The sequence below is a fragment of the Sabethes cyaneus genome, chromosome 2, assembly GCF_943734655.1.
Source record: "Sabethes cyaneus chromosome 2, idSabCyanKW18_F2, whole genome shotgun sequence".
NCBI classification, from domain to species: domain Eukaryota; kingdom Metazoa; phylum Arthropoda; class Insecta; order Diptera; family Culicidae; genus Sabethes; species Sabethes cyaneus.
The window spans coordinates 40,812,881-40,839,215 of record NC_071354.1 but is presented as its reverse complement, the minus strand read 5'-3'; the positions used below and the strand labels follow the sequence as shown (position 1 = coordinate 40,839,215).

The window sequence follows — 26,335 nt, the reverse complement described above, 5'->3', positions numbered from 1 at the left end:
TATGTTGTCTTTAGCAAAAAGATTACAAATACCTCAAACGGTTCAAAATTAGATGATCCTATCAAAAGCTATGACCCAAAAACTAAACCTATTTCAAAACCTGGAATGTTCCTCCACTAAACATGATACAAAACCAGCTTTTAACATAATTCAATTTACTTATGGCAAAAATATCGACAATTAAGCTTAACTCAGGAAGAGACTGGGGATGGCTGGAGTTATGTTTGACGCTCCTTCTCAGTTGCCTTCCTTATTTCATACCCCTGGGATTTGAAATTTGGTTTTGAAATTAGACGCGGAATTTTATTTTAAAAAATCCAACTAGAATTGAATTTAAAATTTTACGTAAACTAGAATTATTAGACTTTTCATCAGTATGAAATTGGACTTAATTTTGCACAAATTTAGACATCAAGTTTGACTGCAAATTGAATTGAATTATACTTTCAATTGGTCAGTTTTGTTATTTTAAAAAGTGAGTTAATGATATCAAACGATCAAGAATTTCTCAAGCTACATTTTTCTCTAATCAGGTAATACAAAATGTTACAAATAGCCTGAGATATGAAATGATTTCGAACGGTTAATAGCTGCGAACAATACAGATTAGCAAATTTTGAATTCGTTATTCTCAATATCAAAATTTTGTTACTTGTTGGTTTGCATTGATTTAACAGCGACCTGCGAACTGGAAATTGGACTTAAAATTGGCTTTCAAGTTGGACTTGAAATTAGACATGAAATAAACATGACATAAAATTGAACTTGATTGAACTTGGACTTAACATTGAACTTGAAATTTTGCATAAGTTTAGACCATTTAGACCGATTAGACCTGAAGCTGTGCTTCAAATTGTTAGATAAGTTGAACTTTAAATTAAACTTGTAATTGCTGTTAAATTGGACATGAAAATGGACTTAAAATCAATGTTGCTATTCATCGATAAAAGTACTGATTCGGTTCGAAACACTCTCAAAGGTGATTCCATAACGTCAAATTCTCTGGCAATTCTTTTCCAGCTGAGAATTATTTTATGAGAGTGAGAGAAAAGCGAATGACCACTCACTCTTTTTCATGCCAATCAAACACAAATAGCTCGCATTTTGACTCATCGCGATGAGTAGTGATGATTTATCAATTTTGAAAAACAGGCAAAAGCGCTATCGGATATTGAATTATACCGTCAAAAAACTTTTACCTGTTGGTACGGTTGGAGATTTCGGACTCCCTGAAGCACTACGCGTAGATATCACGTCGCCAGAGCTCAAAGCTATAATATATTTTATTTAGTACGCGTCTCTAACTATACTTTTTTCTACCTAAATTTTGAATCCGATCAATTTTAACTGCAACAACAAACAGTTTCAATGTTTAACAATTTTAAAAACTATAAGGTAAATTAGAAGATATTTGATTTAAGAACAATTAGCATTTGGTACTTAGCTATAATTACTTTTATGCACAATGTTCAATCTTAATTCTTAATCTTAAGCTTCAACTGGTTTCTTGTACTTCGATGACAAATCAATTTTCGGTTTTGGCAACTACTACTTTTGACAGTTTCGCTGTTATGTTTTTCGATGACATTCTGCTGGTCTTTGACAACTTACTGATGACAGCAAGCGTGACGGCACCGACCTCCCGACAGCTACTATCTTCCACTGCATCTCGAACCGGTTCGTGCGCAACATTCTCCCCCACGTGTCGCCAGAAGTTAAGATTCGGCGCCATCATCCTGCTGTACATCCAACAACGCAAGGTTGCATACTGCCCGATCTCTCAGCACTACTCCACTTGTAGTCCGAACATCTGCACGACGAGGCATAGTGTCTTTTCCAGGATATGTCTTGATTACAAGTCCCCTGACCCATCGGTTCCTAACACTTTCATCCCCTATCATCACAAAGTTACCTTCCCTAACTGAACGAACATCGTGAAACCACTTGGTTCGTCTCGCAGGTATTCCTTTAGCCAGCGACGCCAAAATCCATCGAGCGTGTGTTGGATCATGTTCCAACTCCCTCTCAATGCCATTCCCGCATCAATCGGTTCTTTATCCGGTTGCTTCGCCCCACTGGAATTCAACAGGTGGAAATCGTTCGGCGTCAGCGCTGCATGATCAGCAGTTTCAAGCGGAACACTGGTCAACAGACGAGTGTTGTTGATCATGTGTTGTGCGTCTTTCAGCAATGTCTTCAACGATTCGTCGTCCAGCTTCCGTTCAACAGGTAGCGAGCTCAGAGCTGTCTTGACTGACCGAACCATTCTCTCCCAACAGCCTCCCATGTGCGGTGAAGCTGGTGGGTTGAACTTCCACTGAGTAGTGGCATCAGTAAATATACTTCGGAGCCCAGCATTAATCCTCTTAATTTTCTTCCCTCAACTCTCCACAGGCGCCTACAAAGTTCGTTCCCCGGTCAGAGTATATTTCCACTGGCGAGCCCCTACTAGCGATAAATCTGCGTATAGCCTTCTCACAGGAATCTGTCGACAAACTGTCTACTCGTTCCAGATGAATAGCCCGCGTTGTTAGACAGGTGAAAAGAGCGACCCATCTTTTTTCGATTTTTCGGCTAACCTTGACGAGATAGGGCCCAAAATAGTCTATCCCGACATATGTAAAGGCTCGCATAAACGATGTCAGTCTCGCTTTAGGTAGTGGACCAATCCTCGGTTGTACTCGCACAGGCTTCAGCACTCGGCACATAATGGAACGCTTCCTGGTTAGTCGCACTTCCACTCTTAATTGCGGAATGTAGAACCTAATGACTAGCACCAGAAACGTTTGCAAATGTTTACAGGATTCAAGCGATTTTTCAGACATGTTGGCACGATCAAATCAAGAAAAAGATGTATTATTTTTCATAGCTTCGAACCTTCGAGGCACCAATTAATAATAACAATATTGCACCAGGTTTGCATTTCACTGAAACTAAATCTTGAAACCATTTTGTTTGTCCGTGTGCCCCTTGAAGTTACTGGTTGCGTATGGCGTCGCAAGTACATGTTCGACAAGTTCATAATTATTATATGTGATACGAATAACGTTTTATATTTGAACGAGCAATATTTTTTTTTTTTTGTAATTTGCCAAAAAAATATGTTTATTTACGTTTTATCGCAAAATACATTCTCAGTTGGATGACAGCGATTAACGATGAGACCGGAGATACCGAACGAGTATTTGCGAGCGTAATCAATTCATATTTTACTCACCAGTTTTTGCGTCGGCGACTCATTGCGAGCGATCAAGATACGATAGAGTTGCCAGTTGATAAAATTTAAATCGCAGACGAGCAGGTGATGCACCTTCATCGTGATGAAAATTTGCAACATTGGTGCTCGGAGGTATTACTTGCTCCACTTATGAAACGGTTTAACAGGTCACTGCAAGAGACTAAATTTCCTGAAAATTGGAAATCCTCATTTATGTTTCCGGTTCACAAGAAAGATGATAAGAGAGACGATCGGAATTACACTACTGTTCAAGAGTTCCAGATGGCCTTTTGAAATCATTATCAATCAATGAGGTGCTTTTCTGCTCTTCTAAGAATTGCATTTCAACTGCTCAGCATGGATTTTATCCCAAGCGATTTGTTGTGACAAATTTGACCGAATTTGCATCACTAACCGTTCGCACAAAACGGTGGACAAGTTGATACTGTCTACACTGATCTCATGGTAGCACTTGATCGAGTGGTTCGCGAAATTCTGTTAAGCAAACTAGAGAAACTTGGTCTACAGATAAACTGATAAACCGATCGCTCTGCTTTAACATCGGAGCTTCTTGCTCTGAAGTATTTACGATTGTTTCGTGGGGTCCCCAGGGGAGTAATCTTGGACTTTCTTTTGCTATTCATTAACGAACTTTCTGTCATACTGCCATCTGGATGCCATCTGGTTTACGCCGACGACGTTAAAATATATAACAACATTAGCCTTAACCCCCCTAGTACCGCCCATGACTATGGATGTATCAAACCGTTAAAGTTACTACTGCCGCACTATGGTCGAAGAAGCAAAAATTCAAGACAATTTTATGTATTCAAAAGATTTTGTTTACAAAAAGAGACCTATCTTTTGGTATAATTAGTCGCAAGGGCGCACAATGGGCAAAAACGAGAATCCGTTGGTTTGGCAACTTACAAGATACCTATTCCTATGTAAAAAATGCAGGAAATCGATTGGTGATGGTTTCATCCTGCGCAGGCTGCGAGAAGTGGTCAATTTTGCCCTATTATCCCCAAAAATCGTGAAGCTAATTAAACAGCATAAAAACTTATTTTCCGCCAGTGAAATGAACTCAAATAGCTTCTAAACGTTGTCAAAACTTCAGAATAAACTAATCCCATCCATTACATACTGTGCGAAATGCAAGAATAGTCCATGTTAAATGTAGGTTCCTTTTCCGATCTCGAAATCACTAGCGGAAATCGTGAACCGGCCTTTGATTTTAGTAGTGGTAAGCGAAAACACGTCCGGTTTAGAAGAATGTGAACAAAGGAATAATTTTATTTCTGGTGTCTTGTTGTTACATGAGAGATATTGACGCTCATGGAGCGGATTTCAAAAAATGAGAAGAAATTCAATGAAGTAAATAGGTTATAAAAAAACAGCGTAACATATAATTCATTTTCTTTATCTGTATTGAACACTCCGGCCGCCAAAATGAATTATTGGTTGACGACGACATCTGGTTTTGAAGACTGGCTTTCAATCGCAGCTGTATCCAATTCTACCGGTAGTAGACATAGTTTGCCAACTGCACGCTTCGTAACTCCTTGGCTGGCCAATCGATACCTGGATGGACGTCCACAACTCTTCCAACAGCCCATTTCAATGGGGGAAGGTTTTCATCTCGGAGTAGAACAATCGAAATGCGGAAGAGGTTTGCTGTTTTGTCTGACCAACGATAACGGTTGTGCAAGGTGATCAAGTAGTCGTTCTGCCAGCGCTTCCAAAACTGTTGCGTCAGACACTGGACACACTGCCAGCGCAACTGACGGTTTTCTGGTACATCACGAAGTAACGGCTCGGGTATAGCGTTGAGAGGCTTCCCAACCAAGAAATGGTCAGGAGTTAACGGTTGCAGATCCTGGGGATCCTCAGACATTGCAGTAATAGGTCTTGAGTTGAGCATTGCCTCAACCTGGATTAAGTTCTGTATTCAGTTTCTGTCAGTATCGCAGATGGAACTTCATAGACTTCACTGCCGCTTCCCAGATGCCACCTAGCGACGGCGATCTAGGGGGAATGAAATGAAACGTGATGTTATCCATAGCGCACTCTCTGGTTACAAGGTCTTTGTGTTACTGAGAAATTAACAATTTGCGGAGCTCCTCAAGCTCTCGTTGAGCGACGACAAAATTTCGCCCGTTGTCACAGTAGATGTTGTTCGGTTTACCGCACCTTCCACTAAAACGACGCAAGCTTGCGATGAATCCTTCCGAATATAAATCCGGAACAAGGTCAAGGTGTGCCTTGACAGCTAGACAAACGTAGACTGCTACATATGCTTTCACGAGAGCTGATCTTTTGTTGGCTGCGCGGAGGTACATAGGGCCGGCAAAGTAGACCCCAACATTCTCGAACAGAAACGCCCTGTTCACGCGTACTGGCGGAAGGTTTCCCATTAGTTGGTCTATAGTCTTCGGGGAGGCACCAGCAAAAGTTACACAACCATGAACAGTAGCACTTGCGAGATTCCGACCATGCAGGGCTCAGGGGCCAGAAGCGATGACGTAATGATGACAAGAGTAAGTTAGGACCGCCATGAAGTGTTTTCAGGTGTTCATTCGAGTGAGTTGATGACTTGCTGGGAGGACCAAAGGATGCCGTGCGTCCACGGCGAAAGCTGAATGATGAAGCCGGCCGAATGAAAACGGCGACACGAACGAGATGAGTCAGGCTTGAAAAGCGATCAATAATATCATCCGATGTGGTAAACACAGGCAGTGCGACAACTTGCCGAAATTCCGAAACATTAGAGATCTGTTTCCTTGAAACGTACTTTGCTGGCCATGTTCATTCACTGTTCTGATCCAGGTAGGTCCGTGCCACCACAATACATTTTCTATCAGGTTTCGCAGGCTAGTTCCTCTCGACAAAAAATCGGCAGGGTTATCTTCTGAAGGAACGTGATTCCAAATAGCTGTTACGGTAGCTGCTCTTGAATTTCGGCTACCCTGTTACTCACGAAGGTCTTCCATGTAGAAGGAGGCGCGGAAATCCAGTCAAGCGTTATTGTCGAGTCTGTCCACTAGAGTGTCCCAAAATAGCACTATGTCAGAAAACCCGGGAACTCACCCCTCAAATGATAGCTTAGGATGTCACAACAAATCTTTTATATGACGTCAACATTGGTTCATTGCATTGCATTGCATTCATGGCTATTTTTTTCACAATCATTGAGATCTGATACATTATTAAAAAAGTTATGGTGGGATGTCTGGAGTCAGACTTGGTTACAAAAATTTATTGAAATTTCATTTAAATAAACGTCAAAACAGGGTATCGAACAGTATCTCAGAGTAACGTAGCTATACTATATAGATGCGAAATTTTATGACGAACAACTTTGCCGAAGAAAGTATGGACGTATGTTCAAAAATCACTGAGGTATTCACGTTTTTTTGAAGGCGAAACAAAACATAACTTGAATTTTTCTCTCAATGGGTATAATTTGTTTTCGAAAATTGCAATTCCTTCGTGTTCCTCAGATTTTTTTGGCTTAAGAATCGCTCAAAACCACGAGGTGTTCGATGCAGAGGTACAGCGATTTGAAGCATTCTACCCCCGATTTTCCATTAATAATCCAGAGTAAAATTACATTTCATTGAAGCAGTTAATCTCTCTGCTTTGCAAAAACATTGTGCAGTACCGTGGAAGAATGTATACAGTATATAATAAGCTTTTTCTTAACCGTGTTGCCAAATTTTCTGTTTTTCTCAGTATTACCCACACAAAGTGTTTTTACATTGCTAAAAGAGTCAGTGCTTCAAGAAAATATAATTTTACTATTGATTATTTATGAAAACTGGTTTTTACCTTCAAATCGCTATAACTTTGCATCGGCAAAGAACACCTCGTGGTTTTAAGCGATTATTATGTAAAAAAATCTGAGGAATACGATGGAATTGAAATTTTTGAAATCAAATTGTACTCATTGAGAGAAAAATGCAAATTTAGTTTTTAAATCGATTTAAAAAATATTTGGCAGCATTGCCGCTAAAATATAATATTTTTTTTCGGACTCCTGACAATTTCCTTTGAAAACATGATAAAATAGTCTTTCTTAATCTAATATTTCCAGAGATACAAGCAAAAGAAAATAAGAGGACTCGACAAAAACGTGTCTTTTCATTAAAAATGGAGGTGCTCCCATTAATCGAGGGAACGTCCAATCGGCGCCAAACTTAGGATTTTTTCCTGCTGACCTGAAACGAAAAATCTGAAATCTGACAAAATTTGGTTCAAATCCAAGAAGGCCGATTACATGGCACTCGGACACTTGACGTGGAATGACCCCTATGTATATGGGGGTAAATTGGGCAAAATAGACTATTCTTGCATTTCGCACAGGATTAAATCGATGTGATTTGATTCTTCTGTTGTTTTGACTACATTTGGATGCTATTTGAGTTCATTTTACGGGTGGCGAAGAAGTTTCTATATTATTTAGGGTAAAGAACTAGTTTTAAGCAGTCTAAGCGGGTCACTGATTGTTTTACCTTATTACAAGCGATGGGTTGAATAAGTGGGGAATATCAGCATACCAATCTTCTTGCTATCTTTAGTTCTTCAAGCTGTTACCATTGGAAGACACTATTGTTGAGCTAAACTTTTGATTTTTCGCTTTAAAAGTTGGAGCGGCGGAACTAATTTTGAACACACCGAACCCATTTTCACCCGCAAGGTGCTTTTTAAGCAATCCTGAAATCTGAATTTTTTTACGTCCCGTTAAAAAATCCCTCGAACTTTTCCCCCTATTCAGTAAGTTCGCGTTCCTATCCGCGACCTACTAATCGGCATCTGATGCGTAATCGGCATAGCGTATCGGCATAGATGCGTAAAATGCCATCTGTCTAAATTGTTTATCGGGGCATACACTCACCGCACCGTTCGGCAAACGGTATTCGTCGTCTCTTTTATTCTCTGGTGTTCTTGTGGGAAACTGCGAGTTTGACGTCTCACTCGCTGTTCATAAGGATGGTGGGAGAACAAAAGAGGTAAACATATAGTAGTACAAACGATCCGACTCAGAACAGTGTTGTCAAAGCAAATAACATCGAAACACATCGTTGCTTTATTAAATCACTGAGAAAATCTTCGAAAATTATTGAAAAAGCTGTCTTTTGTGTTGTTTTTAATAAAGAAAAATTAATTATGAACATACATTTCTCTTGAAAGTATTGAACCACATTTTCACCATAGGAAGTTTCAGTTAATTTCAAACTTAAAATTCTTATTTCCAGAACCGAAAGAGTGTCTTGGCAACACGATAGTTCATCAGTTGTGCTGCAGCTGCTGCTAGTGGTGAACAGGTTCCGTCAATTCAGAATTTGTTTTCAGTTTTGTTAGAAAATAATAAAACTTTTGGCTAGTGACAAAGCCTTAGATAATAGAAAAAAAGAGCGTGAATAATATGGTATGTGACAATTGAGTGCTTGACTTTCAGAGTGGTTGTAATCAGTGCTGAAAATTTGATGAATTCGTTAGTAGCGAGGTGGCGATTGCTGAAGAGCAGCTGAAAAATGTACCTTTTTGGACAACAATTTTTAATTCATCATATTTCTTGTCGGAAACCCAGTAAATTGTGTTTGTGTGAATCAAATGTATGGTTAAGTGATTTGTGAAGATGATCCTATCAAAAGATTTTGAAAATATGAATAAAAAAGTGCATTTTCGGATCATTTATGTTCAACTGATTAAAATAGGTAACACTGCTTAACTCGTTCCTTACCCTATCTTGTAAGATTCCAAACCTGCGGCTTCTAATTTTTGGGATTACGAGCCTGTTTTTGCCCAATGTGGGGTGGTTCACTTTTGCTCGTTTTAACAATTTTAACTTCTCATTTTTGTGATATAGAGCATATTACCTACTACAAAGCTATTGATAATTTAATGAAATGAATATGAATGAATATATGGTACTACCACCTGCCTTAGCAGAACATCCGTTCATAGCAATGAGCCTATCATGTCAAAAAGAGTTGAACATATTCAACGATTGGTCATGCTTCCCAACTCTTGTATGAAGGGCAAAAAGGGAATTGGTCGATAAGCAACATCACTTACACGTGCCAGGAATTTAGAGAATCTCCTTCCAAGGGCTAAGTCGCCTGAGTCAATCGTTGAATAAACCGTCTTAATGCAGAATGACGCCAGCAGGTAGGGAGAAGAGCTCGCTCATTATCCACGATGTGTTGTTAATCGGGCCAAGATTAACCCTAGAAAGTTGACTGTTTCACTCTCCCTAGGCCCACCGCTTCAAACAAGTGCTCTGATGGTCCCTCCCTCTTCCCGATTCTAGTTTATTTATGAAATGTGGTATATATGGGTAAAAATAGAACAATCTCACCAGCAGTCCTTGAAATGGAATAGAGTTGCGTCCTTTTGGTTTCCATAATAATTAATTTAACTTTTTCTTCTGGTACCCAATATCCATGTGCAGTATTAACATTCGTATTGGCCAAAGTTTTCACTATATAGCAAGAGCTGCTTCATAAGCTAAAACGAAAAAAATAATTAAAATAACTTATTTTATGCTTACCTATTAACAAGGTCGTGTGGCTCCGCCGGCTGCCCAAAACCTCGATTTTCAGATCAGGCAGCCGGGAACCACCCAGTATCGCACCTCCTAGCTTGGCTACTTAATAGAGCATTACCGGGTATGGCCACGTGGAGGCGCTAGGTAGGAGCTTGGGAAAGCTAGAGCTATATTGGACGCTCCTCATTTGCCTTCCCCATTTCATACCCGCAAAGCTATTGATAATTTATTTTACTAAAACTATGCTGAACAAACAAAAATTGTGTATCGCTATATAACAATTTTGGGATCAGGGTGAGTCTTCAAAAATAAATTTTTTGCTTTAACATTTTTATTTGAAAACCAATTTAGAAACTGTGTTAGGATGACTTTTAGGACGTAAAATGATGCATTTTTTGAAGCCATCAGGTAGTTGCTATCTATTACTTGAAGGAAGTTATAGAAGTTTTTGTTTCCAAATATTACAGTTTTCCACGACATGTAATGCCATTTTTTAACACTTCTTCTATTCTGTAGAAAACCGCATTTGAAAAGTGAGTATTTTTATATTTATATGACGGATTTCACGCCAGTCTGTAGGATTCGCAGCACCCTCTCAGAATTCAATGAAACTTTGTGTGTGTGTAGAGTTCATTTAATTAAGCAACTTTGCATACTTAATGTTTTCCAAAATTGCTCTAGACTAACTTTTGGAAAGGGCTCATTTTCCTCAGTATGGACATGAAAACGTTTTTGTTAAAAAACTTTTTTCCTTTAAATATGTGCATTTTGCAATATATAATGTATGATATGTAAGATTTGTGGGCCACATAATTATCTAACCAGCCTAGTGACCAATGAATTATACCAAAAGATAGGTTTCTTTTTGTAAACAAAATCTTCTGAATACATGAAATCTGTAGAGCAAATGGTTTTCGAGATATTGTATTTTGTATTGAACTTTTGCTTCTTCGACCATAGTGTGCCGTGCCGTAGGAAGAAAACTCCCACCAGGATTGTTAACATTTCACATATTGTATTTTGTAAAAATCATCTAAACTAATTCCAACCATGTTTTTGAAAAGTTTTGCCAGCTGGTTTCCACCAACTTTTGCACGTACTGATCCCACGGTATGAGATATTAGTATTTCCACCAAGAAACACGTTTTTATTCCCCTTTGAAACCGACCCCAGTGCTTTGTTCGGTTCGGTTTGCTAGTGTCAAACTGAACAAAATGAGTACAAATATGGTGGATAAGACAAAAGAAAACTCAAACGAACACTGCGAACCACGGGTAGCCCTGCTTGCTGGCTGGCTCGGCTATGCTGCAATTAATTGTCCAGATAAATGGGTCATTAAGATAATTAAATCCTCGTTTCATAGTCCTCCGTACGAGACCGAACAACGCAACGCGGGGGTGGCAACGGCCGAACGAATGAAGCACAAAAGGCGTCGAAATCTCGACACCGTCGTCGTTGTCGTCGTCGTCGTCGTTTCTGCTGCTGCAGATAACTACACTAGAAGGTCTCTTGGCAGAAAACCAACTTAGAGATCTGTACGGCGATCCCCTCGGTAAACAGCAGTGCACGCAAGGATTTCGTATCCAATTTATAGTTTTTGTTTCGAGTGTTGCCGCCGCGCCGTGCTGGTGACCCGGCTCGGTGTCTTAATGTGCTGGTTAAGACGAAAAGATTTTGTCAGCGCTTTTAGGTTCACTTCGGAAATTCTTTGTTAGAAAAATGCCAGCTTTGTTTGGGCATGGCAGCTTCGAAAAATATCTTGTGCTTGTCTAGAAGCAATACTTTTAGCGATTTTTAGCAGCCCCACAAAGCGCATTCAATTTTTATCCTTCTTTATGACCTAATCCTGATGCATCGGATGTGCAACTGTTGGTAAAAGTAAGCAAAAACAAAACATACATAATGTCATACTTTTTCACTTAGTCCTCGGTCCGAGAGCGTAACAGGAGTTCGAAAGATTTCGAAAAACTTTCCAACGATTCGTCTTGTCGCTGCCAGAAGAGACAGCATGCTCTTCTAGGTGGAAAAGTGTCTGGTTGGCCGATGCCACTGAACCGATTGCCCAGTTGTGTCCTTCCCCGGCTGGCTGCGAACGTGTTCAAGTGTGGCGTGAAGCAAGTTTTCGAGGGTCACCCGGCAGATCGACCATCGCATGAAAAATAAAACATCGTACGGCAGCCAAAACCGTGCCGAAGAACGCGAGCCACGAGAAAGTTTTATCCTAACAAGCAAATCTTGCCGAAAGTTGATAATGTTAATGGGGATTCTTCTGCTTGACTGCTGTAATGTTGCAATTTTTATGGCCATCGGATGCAATCTGGGGAATAAAGTTTTGTCGAGAGTTCGTTCTGCGATATAGTTTGATGTTCGTCAGTATAAGTGTCACATTTACGATGACCTACTATTGGAAACAATTTCTGCAAGGCACTTTTCAATTATTTAAGTTGACAACAGTGTGGCCTATTTGTGAAGGTTTATTGCATAAGACTATAAGAGACCATAAACGACTTCAGGTTAATGAATGAACGGCAGTGACACGACGATTGGTTCAGAGCCAGACAGAGTCATTTAACACCGCAGCCGTTTTGCATAACATTAATTACCCATGCACAAAAGCGCACTACCGACCGCGGTGTGGCGTAATCAGGCGCGTGAAACTGAAGCAAAAACCTCATAAATAATACAAACTGATGAGGAAAATCAGCGCTACACGAATTCGTGATCAGTTCCAGTGTGGATGCAAATGTTCACACGCGAAACGTCAGCGAATTGTCCCCCTTGCATTGCTGCCACCAAAGGGTACGGTATTTTAAACATGCATGAGGCACCCTGTCGCAAAGTGGCTTGTTTATCTCCGGCCCGGACGGCTGCTGCATCAGTAGTGGCCCAAATCTGTCCAATCGAAATTAATTACATGCATTATTGAGTAACGACAACTGATGGCTATGTGATGGTGACCGCCAAGTGCGCACATCGAGTGTCCGTCAGTTCTAGGGACGACATGTCGTTCGTAATCACAATCGAGAAGTCCTTGAGCCGTGTGCGAAAAGTTGCGTAACCACGTGTCTGCCGGTGTTTGTATCGTAGCCTTCGGCTTCTGGTAAGGAGTAATTACTTTGATCAATACAGAAGCGTACGGAATTTCGCGTTCGAGTCACGTAAGATTCTATCGTATTAACCATGAATCATACCATCCATTACCGCATTTGTCCGTAATCAAATATCTGATGCCCATTACTTTATCACGTGTCAAATTAGACGATTTCGCTCTATAGCGTCGCAGAGGCTTAAACTCCGGTCGGATAAACCGTGACAAAGTCATCGCTAATTTCGCTGCCAATCAGTCCTGAATGACAACATAATGCAATAAGAAGCCGGTGCCTTTTCGCACTTCTTCGCACAGCCCTGACTGACTGCCCAGAAGGCGAGCAGAGCAGAGCGGAGTCCGCATGACAACCTCGCGGGACTCGCAATCCCCAGCGGAACCGACCCTGTCTGGTTGCGCCGTGCCAGTCAGTCAGTAGTGGGCAGCCAAGCCTCCGCATCGCATACGACATGCAGTGTCTTGCGAAAGCTGTGGGTCTGCACTTAATAGCTCGCAAAATGGATCGTTGAAATAGCACTGCCGCGCCGCCAGCACTAACCACTAACCACACCGTGGCGCAACGGTCGTCGCGGCTCGATATAATTTGCGCGAGCGCGCGATATTAAATGATAGCTATTCGTGACAGTCTTCAAGTTTTCTGCCAGCAAAGAAACCGGTTACTTCACATTACTACTTCAGAGTCGGAAAATTACCGCACCACCTCGCGCCGCGGTGTGGACATGCTCAGGTTGATGCTCAGTGAGCATTTTCGCTACGAGGGCAAATTGTGTGCAGCTCGCCACTCGTCATCAACATACCGCGCAGGATGATGAGGAGCCTTGGAGGTATTTTTAGGTTAACATCTCGTCATCTCCTATACCTGCCAGTTGAGCGGTCGGACGGACGGATGATCGACTGACAATAGGGACAACTTTTTCTGCACACGCAAACATACACGATGCAAGCGTTGGTTGGCGATTGAACGACCGCACCCCCCTCGGGATATTGCAGGCAGGTTCATCGTCGTCGACCAGCGGTGCTGTCGGTCGGCTGCGAATAGCACACCGAGCGGGCGGATGAATAGGCCTGCACATCGTTTGTTCACTCATCCGCCGACTCAGGATGCACAGGAATGCCCTTGGGAAGATGCTCTTCCCAGTCGTGGTCGCTGACATTGTGCCGGGTATCAGAAGTGATAGGCAATTGGCACTAGTTCTCTGTCATCGATTGAGCTGTTGATGCTGCTTTAAGAATGATTTGCGGTTTTTCTGTGGTGTTTTTTGTACAAATTTGAAAATTGAGCAATCACTGTGAAGTCAGCTGGTTTGACAAACAACAACTGGCGGTGGAAACCACTGTGCGGAGTGAGGACAAAATTATCGTTTACTGAAAGTAAACAAAACAAACTTAATTTTGGATAGTCTATGATAAATGAAAATAAGTTCTAGAATAAGCTGCATTAGATCAAGGGCGAGGCCACCGCTGCCTAGGTTTAATTGTTTCACTAGGTTTATCGACTATAAGTTATTTCTGCTTAGTCCTCGCATGGATTCCTTTCTTGTAAACAACAATGTGGCAAATATAGTATTTTATAAGTAAACACAAAACAACAAAGTCTGGCTAAATTTTCGATTATGCCAAACGACCATTATGCCAAATAGACTGTTATGCCAAATGGCGTGATGTCCAAGAGCGTTATGCCATGTGATTTTATGCCATACAGCGTAGCCCCAATTTCACAATAAAGATTGCATTAATCAAACAGACGCCGCTCGAAAATACGAATGCATGGTACGTTGCATTACTGAAAAACTTTAAACAAGTTAAACATTAAAAGCCACAAAATTGGTAAAAGCAGAGGCCGATAAAGTGCATTGGTGGAACCCTAAGGTACAGGAGAGATTTAGCTCCCATTAGAAAATTCAACAAAAAATTTTAAACTTTAATCACTAGAGGGGTTGTGTACAAGACACGAACGTATAGGTGACGTAGGACTACGTAAGTCTCTTTGTAGCGATAGTAGCATGTATCACTGCGTGTAATAATACGATTCTTCATGTGCACATGCTACATGCATTGTATGTAACATTGTCTACGTTCAATTCTCAATAAATTTTTTCTGTGAAGTTATTTCTATGAAAAAAATTTGAGCTTCGCGAGAGGTGATCGGTAAAAGTTTGTTGAAACGAGCCAACCAAGAAGTCTCAGTAGCTACGTGTTCAAAAAGCAGAAAAATTAAATTTTTACCTTGCTGCCTGGGTGTTATTTTGGTACTCACTGAGCAAGAGAATCTCTTTAATCGTTATGTATGGATCCTTGTTTGAGGACCGATTGTTTGATTATCATAACTCCAACTTGCAACATTTACTTAATACAAGCGAGCTTTGACAGCCATATAAGATGCGTGCTCAGCAAATTCATCAGGGAACAACAGAAACACGTACAGCTCTTCTACGCGCCTTATGTTTTTCTCTTTTGAAGCCTCTTGGCGGCTTTCTCACACGTCGACGGTAACTTCGTGTCTGCTTACTTCACAGCAACTGAAAATTTTACCACGCAGCAGGGCGTATTTTTTACCAGTTACTTTTGGAGTTACTTTTACCATAAATGGTGTAGGGTATGAAATGGGGAAGGCAAATGAGGAGCGTCCAATATACCTCTAGCCTTCCCAAACCCCTACCTAGCGCCTCCACGTGGCCATACCTGGTAATGCTCTTGAGTAGCCAAGCTAGGAGGTGCGATGCTGGGTGGTATCCGGCTGCCTGACTTCAAAACCGAGGTTTTGGGCAGACGGCGGAGCCAGACGGCCTAGCTAATTGGTAAGCCTAATAAGTTATTTTAATTATTTTTTTCGTTTTAGCTTATGAAGCATCTACTGCTATATAGTAAAAACTTTGGCCAAAACGAGTTTTAATACTGCACATGGATACCAGAATGAAAAATTAAATTAACCATTAGAAGCACTTATGGAACCTCAAAGGACGCTACTTTATTTCATACGAAGGACTGCTGGTGAGATTGTTCTATTTTTACCTATATATACCACATTTCATCTTAATATCATATTATTAACAGTATTATTAATGAAATCATAAATGTGGAAGGCTGGATGATGGAGTGGATTGCCAACCTGAATCCTTAAGGTCTGAAGCAAATATGGCACTTCTCAATTCAAAACAAACAAATCATCACGCGGGTTAAAGTTGGTACAGCGAAATTGATTATTACATGAAAGGATCCTAATGCTGGAAGGCGACTCTTATAACCCCGGAATGCGCACAAGTGCCTCTGCTTGTGGGTCCGCCCAATCCCTTTTGGCCCTTCTGTAACAGCATTAGTGTGAAATTCATTTGATAATCAAATTTGGATCTACTGTAATTCTACCCACATACATTGGCAAGTCCTTGAAATGATGGTGGCTTTCCCCTACTACTACTACTACTTTTACCATAAATGGTGTATTACCAAAGAGCCAAGCTGTTCTGTTCAGTTACTAAAGAAAACCAAGAAAAAAACTCTAAGTTCTAGGTTTCCTATGTTTCATCAATTATTGAAAACCGTTCTTTTAAGAACGAACACATTCTTATATGACAATTTTATTTTGTTTAAACCCATTGTTTTCAATGCATTTTAATGGATTTGCAGTGAATTAGAGTTTAATTTCAGTTAACTCTGTTTGTTACACTTGTTTATAGCAAATCAACAGATTTTTCAATCAACAATTATCAAAAGGGGCTCTTAACCGTAAAAGCATTCGTGTTGCTCGTAGTGAAATAACATAGCAGTAATGGTACCGTTAAGACAAATCAACGACAAAAAGTAAAATTCCATTCAATTATACTTAGTTACAAAAGAATTAACCTTTCATTACTCGCGCCAACTTCGATTTATAGGCATGCTAAAACTTAACAGAATTCACTCTAATACTTATGCTACTTGGTGAAAAGCTTATGAAACTTTTTCCACCGTTTGAAAGATAATTGAGTCCTGAGGTAATGTCCTAGCACCTGATATCCAAGAAGTCAAACGAGAAATCGGGCTGCTGAAGACCAATAAAGCCGCTGGGAAGGACCACCTACCGGCAGAGCTTTGTGAACATGGCGGAGAAACGCTAGCAAAGGCTCTACACTGGGTTATTTCGAGGATTTGGGAGGAGGAAAAGCTACCAAAGGAATGGATGGAAGGAGTGGTTTGTTCCATCTACAAAAAGGGTAATCGGCTAGACTGTTGCAACTATCGTGGTATAACGCTGGTAAACGCCGCCTACCAGGTACTCTCCCAGATCCGGTCACGCCGGTTATCACCGATAGCACAAGGTTTCGTAGGGAATTATCAGGCGGGTTTCATGGGGACTCGCGCAACTGCGGACCAAATTTTTACTATCCGACAGATCTTGCAGAAATGTCGGGAGTACAATGTGCCCTCGCATCACATCTTTATTGATTTCAAAGCAGCATACGATACAGTCGGTCGAGACAAGCTATGGAAGATAATGCACGAACACGGTTTTCCGGACAAACTTACACGACTGATCAGAGCATGTACATTGGACAACACTAGTAAGGAGATCCAGCGGCGAATCCAAGCGGGAAATCGGGCCTACTTTGCCCTTCGTAAAATGCTACGATCAGGAAGCATACGCCGGCGGAGTACAAGCTGAAAGCGGAGAGTGGCGGAAGTGTATGAATCACGAGCTACAGGCACTGCTTGGGGAGAATCCCATCGTACATCTAGCGAAACTTAACAGGCTACGGTGGGCGACATATCGTAAGGATGCCGGATGACAGTACGACGAAAATAGTCCTCTTCAACAACCCCACCGGCGCCAGGAACAGGGGGGCCCAACGTGCACGATGGCTCGACCAGGCACGATGGCTCGACGAGGTCGAAAGCGATTTGCCACTTCTGAGACGACTAGGGAATTGGCAACGAGTCGCCCAAGACCGAGTTGAATGAAGACGAGTGCTTGAGACATCACGAACCACCTCGTCTCTATGCTGAAGAAGAAGAGAAGAAAATATAATTGTTGCGCGCAGTACGTTCTTGTGAATTTTACTGTTGAATAAGGATTTTGAGGATCAAGGATATTTAAAAATATAGTCAACTTAATTATAGATGTTCCTGGGAAATACAAAAATAACTATTTTTGTTGCAGTAAAAAGGCCAGGTCATACCGTTAGGCGGATTAATTCAGGTTTTTAAAAATGTATCCATTGCATTCTTCTTGCCAGTCTGAACAAAGAGAATATATTTTCATGAACAGAATCTCAATTTCAAACAAAAAACAACACCTTTTGAAATTCACAAAAAAACAATGACAACTCATTTCTCCTAAATACTACTGCAGGAATTCCGCCGCAGCCGCATTCCGCATATGCTGACGAAATAAATACCGGTAGTCATAGCTAGAGAGCCTTAGAGAGTCGCCATCTGAAACGAATAATCTAGCAACAATGTAATTGCGTATGTCAGTGTTGCCGCACGCACAGATTATTCTGTGATCAACAGACATTTGGAATAAATAACTTTTATGTAGATACTAGCTGACCCGACAAAATTCCTGTTTCCACAAATTAACCTGTGTTGTACATAAATCATGAATCTCGGATGATCTTTGTCACAATCTCGAGTTTTGCAAGTTTCTGAGGAGTTCAACCTTAGATCATTCATTTTGGCAGTTACGTAACTATGAAAGCATACCAGGTAACCAATAAGCATCACCAATGCTATTCAAATGTAGGCCAATAAGCATTTAAGTCGCCTTAAATGCTACTTAAATGCTATTTTGGCAAAATATACAGCTACTTTACTGATAACCTTCTTATAGTGCTGACAATGCTAATTTACAGCTAATTACCGACACGAACAATTTTGGATTTACAACACCTCTGCAGTCAAAAAGCTTAACATACAATAACGTGCAATATAAAATGCCAGATTCGCTGATTTGCTGCTTATGTTAGTGCTTATTAGTTACCAGGAATGGGTAGTTTAATATACAAATTTGCAATTTTTCCTCACAGTAAAATAGAAAACAACTCCCCTGTCCCCTCATTGCATAGCCAGAAAGCGGATAGTAATATTTGCCATGATTGTACAACATTTCGCCGAATACCATTTTGCGAAAAACCTTAAGCGGAATATACCATTTCACGGAAAACTTTTTTGTGGAAAGTACCATTTCGCGATCCTCTCCTTACTCGATGTCGCTCGTTCCAGAAACCCCAGGTAGACCTAGGAAAATAAATAAACCTAGACAGTAGTGATTTCTGCGGAGCGTTGCCTCCCCCCAGTGGGCGGCGCTTCCGACGGCGGGTCACCGGCAACACTCGCGGCCGTCTCGTCCTGAATGATCTAGTGTTACTATAGATAGTTTTTGTGGTCCTGATATTGACTAATGTTTTATGGAAGAGTCTCGAATTTTTCGAGTTCGATTAGTTTTTGAGTTTCGCAAAAATTTCTGTTTTATTTGTATGAGAGTCCATATCCGCCTACCACAGGGGTGAGAGGTCTCTAACCATCATAAAATAAATTCAAGACTCCAAAATCCCCCACATGCCAAATTTGGTTCCATTTGCTTAATTAGTTCTCAAGTTATGAGGAAATTTGAATTTCATTTGTATGGGAGCCCCCCCTGTTAAAAGGGGAAGGGGTCGTAATTCACCATAGAAAAAATTTCTGCCATCTAAAACACCCACATGCCAAATTTGGTTCCATTTGCTTGATTAGTTCTCGATATAAGAGGAAATTTGCATTTCATTTGTATGGAAGCCCACTCTCTTAAAGAGGAGATGGGTCATAGCACTTTTGATATGGCAGGTAAAACACTAATTGGTCGGAAGTCCTTGGGCTGGGTAGGGTTGGATTGTTTTGGGATGGGAGTAATTATGGCTTTTTTCCAGTTGGTAGGAAAAGATTTCGATTCGATTATTGAATTGAACAGATGGGACAGGTGTGGGAGGATAAATGGACATAGTAACTTAATGAAGGAGATAGGAATTTCATCCGAGCCCGTTGCATTCGAATGGATTTCGAAAATTTTTCGATTTATTTCATCGGTGTTCGTACGACGAAAGTTGAACTCGGCTGCACCTCGATCAATCGAACGGTGGAGGGGTGCGAACGATGTTCTGGCTTGGCTTGCGCTCTGCACTTGGCGATGGCCATCACTGAAAAAACGGTTTAGGTCATCCGCATTACTTTCTTCGGTAGGTGAGTCCTTTTTTACATTGTTGTGTATGCCTTCTCTTCTGAGGTTACACCACAGTTGTTTCGCTGGCAGAGTATAATCGAAATGTTGTTCGGCATAGCGTTTTTTGGCTTCAAAAATGAGGCAGTTGACCCTGTCACGTTTTCGGACATAGTCCTGCCACTGGTTATCTCCTCTGGTTCTGTTTGGTTACGTGAATACAGAGTGTATGCTAATGATTTCAGCTCCACAGCATGCTTGATACTTTCCGTGATCCAGGGTGTACGTTTGTCACGCACGACGATTGTGCGCTCGGGGGCATGGTGCTGGAGTAGATCCTTAAGTTCGGCAGTAAGTAGATCTGCCTCAACCGAAGAATCCTCAGCAGCGTAGATGTATTGAAGGTCTCTTGCTAGAAAATCGGCTTGCAGTTGCAGTTGATTAATGGCTCGGATGTTTCGGACGCGCATTGTGTGGGGCGCGGTTCTCTGCAACTTGATGTTCGCTAGCAAGTACACTACTTCGTGATCCGAGATGGATGGAGATGGTTGAAAGTATTGTTGATACGATTCAGCGCTGTATGGTTTGTTGTTGGTTGAGTCGAAGCAACATTAATGTTGAAATCACCTGTTACAAATAGTCTGTCGTACCCATTGTCGAGCAGATCGAGAAGTAGTTTTTCGTAACACAGCGAAAAATGAGGGTTAGAACTGACGGGATTGTAGACGGCTACCACACAGATATTTAGCTGATTGATTTTCACTCTTACGGCAAGGAATTCAAACCTATGACCGACGGGGATTGTCGGGTCGAATGTTGATTTGAGTATCGGTGTCGCTTTGATTCCCTTACGCACATATAGTCCGATTCCGCCACATGTTTTTGCACCACGTCCTCTACCGGTGGGCAGCGAGTGTCTGATGAAATTATATGCCGGGATACGGATGGGTCCCACAGGAGATGATGCTTTGAGCTTGGTTTCGGTCGTAGCAAAGAAATGGTACTGATTTTTATCGAGGAGTGGCTTCACACCATCAATATGGTGTTCAAGGCCTCGGACATTGAGATGCCCGATACGCAGGTTTGAAATATTATTATTGGACATGTCAGTTAACGAACGGTTGGAAATCGTCAGTATTGTAGTTTGGAGGGTTAGCAACGTGAAGAAGACATGTCGGACGAAAGAGCATCTAAGAATACAGATGATTCGTTTATGCCTTGGTCTTGACCAGTAAGCTCTAACAGATGTTCGGTGCTGTCAACTAGTGTATACCGCTTATGTCCTGGGATCAAAACGGAGATGTTGTCATTACGTACGAAGACGGATTGAATGAGCTTTTTTTGCTTGAGACGAAGAGCGAGGTTTCGAATCCGAAAAGGTTTTACCGACAGCATTTTGTTTAGTGTGAATCGGTAGTTGAGGTCAAGAGCAAGCTTCAGATGACACAGCTTGGCGTCTTTGTGTCTGTCGAAATATTTCCTGAGTACACGATCCCGCACTTCCCTACTGTCAAAGATTGCAACTATTGCTGGAGATATGTTGCGATTGGACCATTTTGATGGTTTAACTTCGATTCGAAAGCAGCTGATGACGTGAGACAGCTCTTCATGTGTGCCAAGAAAATTAAGCACACTTTCAACGATGCCGCGGACATTCTCTCCTTCACGGCATGGAATCTTGTTGATAGCTAGACGACAGCAGTTCACTGATTGTGAGCAGGTGCTAGCGAGCTTTGCGCCCGTTTCGATAATCTCGAGTTTTTTTTCGATGCTGGTGATTAGTTCACTATGGGCAGTGCATTGACCATCACGCTGGTTGGCATTGTTCAACTTACTCTGCAAACGGTCGTGCTGCTTTTTACCTATTAAGCGGACACTATCGATCTCCTGTTGAAGCTTTGCTAGTTGCGCTGTCAGATCGTGAATGGTTTGATTGAGTTGTGTGACTTCTTCCTCCAGGTGAAGATCGGAGCTCATTACTGTTTTAACTAGACTACCTCGGATAGTACATTTCTCACAGAAGTACTTGTAGCTCTGCAAGTCACTCATATCCGTGTCACTGATTCGAACACAAACGGTGTGGCACCACACAGAGCACTTATCACAGCAAATCCAGTTAATTTGTTTCGCTTTCCTCCCCCTTTGCTTGGACGGAGGATTAGGAAGACCACACAGACCGCATTTTTCTTCTTCCATGATTATGGATGCAATACGTACCCAATACTGACGATTTTTTATTTTTAGTCTATAGAGACATACGGAAGTTCACACTGAACAGTAGTATGGAACTTTTTGACACTTGATGTGTTTGAGAAAGTCGGTTCTGCTTCCTTTTCAGTTTAAGTGCTGTAAAAGCTAAACTGCCTTCGAGTCTTTTTTCTTTTGTCCGAAACGCACTGATGACGGACAATCAGTTGCACTCAAAGAAACCGAAAAACAATAGCAACCGATGCGGCGTCACTGTATGGCTTGGAGGTGTTCAGCTAAAAGTTCGCGGGATGCGGATCTGTATGATCATTTAAACGACACTTCACGACGGGCTACAACAGGAACCATTTCCATTTTTTCCAATGGATTCCAAAATCCATTTTTATATATAAAATGTAATTACTTTTCATGATATTTTTACTACAGTTAATGGTCGTACCGTAAATACTGCTGTTATCTGTTATTTCTAATTCTTTTGACAACCAGCGATTTAAATTAGAGATTTTGAGTTCCACGTTTTGAGTTTAAGCTACGAATAATAATAACATACTCAAGGAACCTTTCTCTGAAGTTTTTATCTCGAATAATTCATTAAAAGCTGCTAAAAATTTTCCACATGATTGTGACGAACATGTTGCTCGAGCCAAACATGTTGATACCTGATACCTGATATAACTAAGTAACATAAATTGTTTAAAATTTAGAATCTCGAATGGTTCAAGATTCAGTTCAGTCCTATTAAATTCTGGAAAAACAAAATATGTAAAATTGTTCAATTCCATTCGCTTCAATTACAATTACATTTACAGATGCATTCTAATTTTATTGCGGGGCATTGATGTCAATTTCTGCTCATCTTTGTGTGAAATACGTCTAATTTAAGCTTAGGAATCACTCATAGGAATAATAAAAGTAGGACAGAGTTAATTTCGTCCTATCGGCCATCACTCACATTCACGGTGCACCGTCAATAATACATACTTGATTTGTAACCGTCATTTCTCACCCTTTACTTCTTTTGTTTCTCGCTTCTCTTCCGTTTCCACAGAACGACACAATGCGCGTGATCTACATGTACCACGACGAGGAACCGCACGGGTCCTCGTATACCCCGGGGAGCCTGCCGGATCCGGCGGAGGCCTTCAAGCAGGCACGTTCACTGTTCCTGACGCAGCGCGTCAATCAGGCCCCAATCAAGCTCGACGCCCGGATGAAGATCATGGAGCTGCGCAATCAGGATGTCGAACTGCCGCGGGCCGACAACACCCTGCACTGGTGCAAAATGTTCAAGCTGAGCGATATCAATCGTAAACATCATCTGATTAGGGTAAGTTTGCCACTTTGTCCTTTTTCGGCTTTCTGCTTCCTTCCGACCGATGGTTGTTCGATTTTCCCCTCTCCCCAGCGAGCCAACCGTTCGAAAGGTTTTGTTTTTCCGGTGTCAGCGGAACGGTGACGGTGGTAACGAATTTTTGCGCTTGATTGTGCGTGTGCCCTCGGGCGCAACGGTTTCTTTCATGCGAAAGGAAAGGCTCGGCACTTGAATGATTTTCCTTTTATTTTTTTTCCTGCTTAAATTAGCATTCTCTTCGGGCTGTCGGGAAGGAAGATGTACGGATTCGACGTCGTCTGGTGACACGTACGCAATTTGATTTTTCCGCTGTTTTATTTGTTCAGCTGTGCTCCAATTTTGTCGAAGTAAACAGCAACAAATTATTTGCTAGAGCTTGTCAAGCGACACTTGAGAACAATCAAGATAATTAAATAAATTATTCCATGAGTCTACGATATATATTACGGAAAAAATATGTTGAATATTTTTCTTTGGAAGAAATCGACATGAAATAGGTCATTTTATAGGACTTTCCAAGACAATGAACTTAATCTCACAGCATTTGTTCGGAAGAAAACTATTGCAACTGTTTCAATCCAATTAGCCCAATTACATGTGACCGAAGCCTCAATTCATACGTCACATAATCTTTTACTGTTAGAGCCGAAATCTGTCAGCTTCTGTCTTCTGTCGTTCTAAATGCGATGCTGAACCTGCAGGGTATTAGGTTATAAATCGATGTACATGAGATTCCGGTTGGAGCATCATTCCTACGCCATCGCTGTGCTATCATCGGGGCGATAGAGGACCTAGCCGCATTGACCTGCCCATACTCCCACTCACACACCCACACATCACACACCCACATCGCATCTTACAGCTATAAGATACTAGATTCCTTCCCACGGTCCGTGCGTCTGGACACAAGTTATTGGGCCAATGGAAATGTTTTGCTTACGTCTCCTGATGACCCGGTCTGGAACCCGGTGACAGATTGCCAGACGGTCGGATGTGGAACGGGGCAAATACTGCGGATACGGATCCGGCTGTCTATTAACATCTTTCGAACTCTGCCAGCGGAAGGTCTGGATTCGGGGATCAGCAGAACGTACGACCGACCGTTCGCATATGTAAGCTTGTTTTGCAGCCCCGGGGACGTTGTGTCCCTATCAGGAGGAAGAGATTTAATCGGTTTCATTACATGGAATTTTGCGGATAGCAACGGGAGACTTCAAAAGGATCCAACGCAGTAGATGAGAGAACTTGCGGTTGACGGTAGATGGCCCCGGGTTGTAAGTCTAGAGTGTAATGAGTAGAGAGAGAGAGACAGAGGTAGCACATAACGCAGAACCTAAGCAGATTTATAGGGGATGAGAAGAAGAAATAGTCGTTGCTTCAGCCTTCCCTCTGATGTACTAATTCAGGTCAGTTTCCAGTTCCTGGTAGTTAAGAGACATCTGTTATGTGGGTAAAGTTTCTAGCACAGAACAGAAAAAGTAAATCAATATTACAAACAAATACGAGGTCATTGTTTGTGCCAAACAAACCGTTGCACTGGTTTGGTTTGAATCCCACATACATCGCTTTTACAGCCTCCACGACTAGGCTGTTAAATAAATAGTCGCCCGCTATTCTGCGGGAAACTTAAAGGAGCTAAAACGATAGCGAAAAACGATATCGTGTTAGCAATGGAGCAGATTGTTGCGGTCAACCGGTGGTAATTGTTCGGGAAAAAATTACGATGTGACCATGTTTTGGTTTAGCTAGTGAATTTTATTGCTTTCCGCGGTTTTTAAATAACTGTTTCAGAGCCGGATTGGATTGGTTGAATGAAACGGTTCTATTTGTTGTACCTTACTCAACTGAACATTCGACTTGTTATTTTTTATCTCTTTGCTGTTGATGATTGATTTGCTTGCTTTATAAAATAACTACTCGTAATATAGAAGATAATTGCATTGATAGACATAGACATAAATACATCGTAAAAGTTAGAACCGCGTCTGAAATGGTCAGCAATGAATAAAAAGTAGGTTAAGATGAAGCAATAAAGACCCGCTAACAAATTGACAGATTTGTCTTACTGTATTGATTATTCAATCAGAGGAACTATCCTATAGTTGAGTTACATCGAGGAAGGGAAAGATGAATCCTGTTGCTAGTTTTTAATAAAATATAATTCCAAAATGAACGTTAAAAGAATGTCTTACTTATTGACATTTTCATCAATTAAATTCATTCAAGTCGAAGAAAAACTTTTGAAACAATCAATCGAAAGTAGATCTCCGATCGTCAAATTTTTACCCCGCAAACAGCTTGATTGTCGAAACAGCGTTGATCTTCTAATGTTTCTATGATAATCACTGCACAACGATCTTTATAAGAAGGTAAGTCCCGCGGGTGCATCTATGGAAGTTTGCGCTAAGCGTACCAAATAAACAAATGCTGCACTAATTCGATTCAAGAACTTCACAACTCTTCATATGGCGACCATACAATTGATGTCACAACTCTTCAAATGGCGACCATTTCTTATTGAATTCGAGAATAGATCTTACCAATGACGGTTACAATTCACGAAGACACAGGCGATCGTAGAAATTAACTTTTAAAATGAAACCAAGTGCATTTTAAAAGTTAGTAGGTGATCTAACAGAACGCCAAGATCCATGTTTTGATTCAAAACAGTCTCATTGATGGATTTTTTGAACAGAACAGCATTCTTCAGATGCCGATAAGAAATCACCCAA

General features: G+C 41.2%; 1 protein-coding gene across 1 annotated transcript in view; it reads left to right on the top strand.

The window, feature by feature from the left end:
* The window catches only part of LOC128735340 (MOXD1 homolog 2-like), a 96,410-nt gene that overhangs the window by 30,397 nt on the left and 39,678 nt on the right, over positions 1–26,335 (top strand). The window contains exon 4 of the mRNA XM_053829830.1: positions 23,301–23,579. Coding sequence (XP_053685805.1) covers positions 23,301–23,579 — 279 coding nt within the window. The remainder of the gene's footprint in view (positions 1–23,300; positions 23,580–26,335) is intronic.